Genomic DNA, 1,043 nt, shown 5'->3' on the forward strand with positions numbered 1-1,043 from the left:
GGATGGCCAGCACCGAGCACTGGGTACCGAGTACCAAGCACTGAGTGCCGAGCACCGGGTAGTGGACACCGGCCATTGGGATGGGCAGCTCCGGGCACTGAGCACCAGCATGGGCAGCACCCAGCACTGGGTACYGGGCACTGGGACTGGCAGCATTGAGCCCTGGGCACCGAAAACCGGGAACCAGGCACCGGGATGGGCAGCACCGAGCACTAAAGTGGGCAGCACAAGCACCGGGCACCGAGCACCATGTGTGCAGCACCGGGGAWGAGCAGCACCGAGCTGCAGAAYRGAGCTGCGWGYCCGGGACCRGMGGTGTGGAGCAGCCYACGGCAGCCTCTGCATCCTGTTTCRTTTATTTCCAGGTTCACATGACACTGCTGGCAGTGGCCAAGCGCTGGGACCCGACTGGRGGAGCCAGGGACTGAGATGGAGTGGGACAGGGCAACATCTCTGATGCTTTCTTGTCCATGAGCTTGAAGAGGAAGAAGAGGAGCCCRCCGAGGAGGCCCTTCTCCAGCAGGATACCAAGGCACAGGAGGATGAGGCTGGATGGAAGGTTTGCACCTGCAGTGGGGACAGAGAACATGAGTGATCAGGACTCAGGGACAGGCATTCAAACCCCTCTGCAGAGAGCCTTTCCTGGGACTTTGAGCTTCCTCAGGGGGTGACACCACACAGCCACCCTGGCAGGCACCCCAACCCAGCTCTGACGCACCCTTGTCCATCTGGAAGCCCTTGCTCAGTTCCCCCTGGGCTGGGTTGGAGATCCACAGGATGGCTGAGTCGTACACAGGGGCCTGACCATCGTGCACCACCCGGCAGATGACCAAGGACCCGTTTCTCTCCTCCGTCGCTTGCAACTCCACCTGGCTTCTGAGCTCAAACAAGCCCCGGGAGAGCTCTGACAGCCGGGAGACGTTCTCCACCTTTATCTCCTTCCCGTTCTCCAGCCAGGAAACAGCCACGTTTGCTGGGTAAAACTCCTTCACGTGGCAGGTGAAGGTCACGGTCTTGTTCACATCAACAGGGCTCAGCTCAGC

At 60.9% G+C, this 1,043-nt stretch overlaps 1 protein-coding gene across 1 annotated transcript; it reads right to left on the minus strand.

Annotated features, from left to right (window-relative positions):
- Positions 1-323: 323 nt before the first annotated feature.
- Positions 324-1,043, minus strand: LOC130573452 (tyrosine-protein phosphatase non-receptor type substrate 1-like; the record flags this gene model as incomplete). Its single annotated transcript, XM_057365888.1, has 2 exons — positions 324-567; positions 719-1,043. Coding segments are annotated over 2 exons (525 nt in total), but the record flags the coding sequence as incomplete, so codon positions are not given.

This window comes from Malurus melanocephalus, unplaced genomic scaffold (assembly GCF_030028575.1).
Source record: "Malurus melanocephalus ecotype Western Australia unplaced genomic scaffold, MMel_1.1 scaffold_59, whole genome shotgun sequence".
Taxonomy (NCBI): Eukaryota; Metazoa; Chordata; class Aves; order Passeriformes; family Maluridae; genus Malurus; species Malurus melanocephalus.